Source organism: Otolemur garnettii, unplaced genomic scaffold (assembly GCF_000181295.1).
Source record: "Otolemur garnettii isolate 467f Iridium unplaced genomic scaffold, OtoGar3 scaffold00104, whole genome shotgun sequence".
In the NCBI taxonomy this organism is placed as follows: Eukaryota; Metazoa; Chordata; class Mammalia; order Primates; family Galagidae; genus Otolemur; species Otolemur garnettii.
Genome location: NW_003852499.1, coordinates 3,997,074 through 3,998,600, shown reverse-complemented (window position 1 = coordinate 3,998,600; position 1,527 = coordinate 3,997,074). Strand labels below are relative to the sequence as shown.

The 1,527-nt window shown below is 38.1% G+C and overlaps 1 protein-coding gene across 1 annotated transcript in view; it reads left to right on the top strand.

Annotated features, from left to right (window-relative positions):
• The window catches only part of NDUFA9 (NADH:ubiquinone oxidoreductase subunit A9), a 31,664-nt gene that overhangs the window by 19,172 nt on the left and 10,965 nt on the right, over positions 1 to 1,527 (top strand). The window contains exon 7 of the mRNA XM_003796421.3: positions 1,337 to 1,404. Within this exon, the coding sequence (XP_003796469.1) occupies positions 1,337 to 1,404 (68 nt within the window). The remainder of the gene's footprint in view (positions 1 to 1,336; positions 1,405 to 1,527) is intronic.

Sequence of the window (1,527 nt, the reverse complement as noted above, 5' to 3'; positions counted from 1 at the left end):
TATAAAGAAAAGAAACTTATTTCTCACTGAAAGCTGGGAAGTTCAAGATCAAAGCACCAGCATCTATTGAGGGTCTTCTTTCTATGTCCTCATGTGGTGGAAAGCAGGGCAAAAGGGACACATCTATGTCCTCATATGGCAGAAAGTCAGAAAAGCAAACTAGCTGAATGCTCTGTGATTCTTCCTTTATAAGGGCCTTAATCCCACTCCTGAGAGAGGAGCCCTCATGGCCGAATCACATCTCAATACTATCTTGCTAGTGATGTTTGAATTTTGGAGGGAACACATTCAAACCTTAGCAACATCTTAATAATATTTATTCCTCTAATCCATAAACTAGGGATGCCTTTCCATTTAATTATGTCTCCTTTAATTTCTTTCAACAATATTTTGTAGTTTTCATTGTACATATAATCTTTGCCATCTTAAGTTTATTTCTAAGTATTTTATTCTTTTTAATGCTGTTGTAAATAATCTCTGCTTTTAGATGCTTAAAAAGTCTCTTTTTGTCTTTACATTTTAATCTGCTTAGGACATGTTTTAGTTTACAGTGAGGAGTGAGCCATTGTCTTTGAAATTTATTTTTTTGGCCGAGCATGGTAGTTCACCCCTATAATCCTAACACTCTAGGAGGCCAAGGCAGGTGGATTGCCTAAGCTCAGGAGTTTGAGACCAGCCTGAACAAGAGCGAGACCCCATCTCTAAAAATAGCCAGACTTCATGGCAGGTGCCTATAGTCCCAGCTACTTAGGAGGCTGAGGCAAGAAGATCACTTGAGCCCAGGAGTTTGAGGTTGCTGTGAGCTATGACGCCACAACACTCTACCTAGTGCGACAAAGCGAGACTCTGTCTCAAAAAAAAAATTATTTTTTCAAATAACAGAACAATTGTTCTAGCAGCATGTATCGAATATTTCAATTTCCCACAGATTTTTAGTACTTTATTTGCCATATACAAAATTCATGTTTTTAACCAGGTATTTTTCTAAGTTACCTGTGCTGTATTACTCCTCTATTCCTGTGTTCCTCCTTAGAGTGGGTGCAGTTAGAGTCCAGTCTGGGGCATGGCTGTGCAGTTAGCATTGTGGAGTAGACTAGGTGCCCAGCCATTCAATCTCTTTTCCTCATTCTTTCTGTATTTCAGTGTTTGACATTTTTATTTTCATGTTTGTTATCTGAAAAACAAATGGCTCTCCTTGTAAGATCATTTGCTTCCTCAGAATCTGCTACGTTTATTATTTCTGTTATGCAAAATGATTACGTTACCCCTCAGATATGTGAGTCTTAAACAGCACCTGTAGCCTTTTCAGGATAGTTCTTGTTCTTTTTCTTGCCAGATATGCGTTCGTTTATTGGTGTACCTCTTATTTCCTTGGGCCTGAAGATAGAGAAACAACCAGTATATGTAAGTACCCTAGCTCAAGGGGCTTTAGCTGAATTCAGATTTGGGTGATGAGGTTTCTAGTTTTGTTTTAACCTAGTAACTCCATCATTTTCTTTTTGTGAATTTGTTTTACCTGGTTACTCA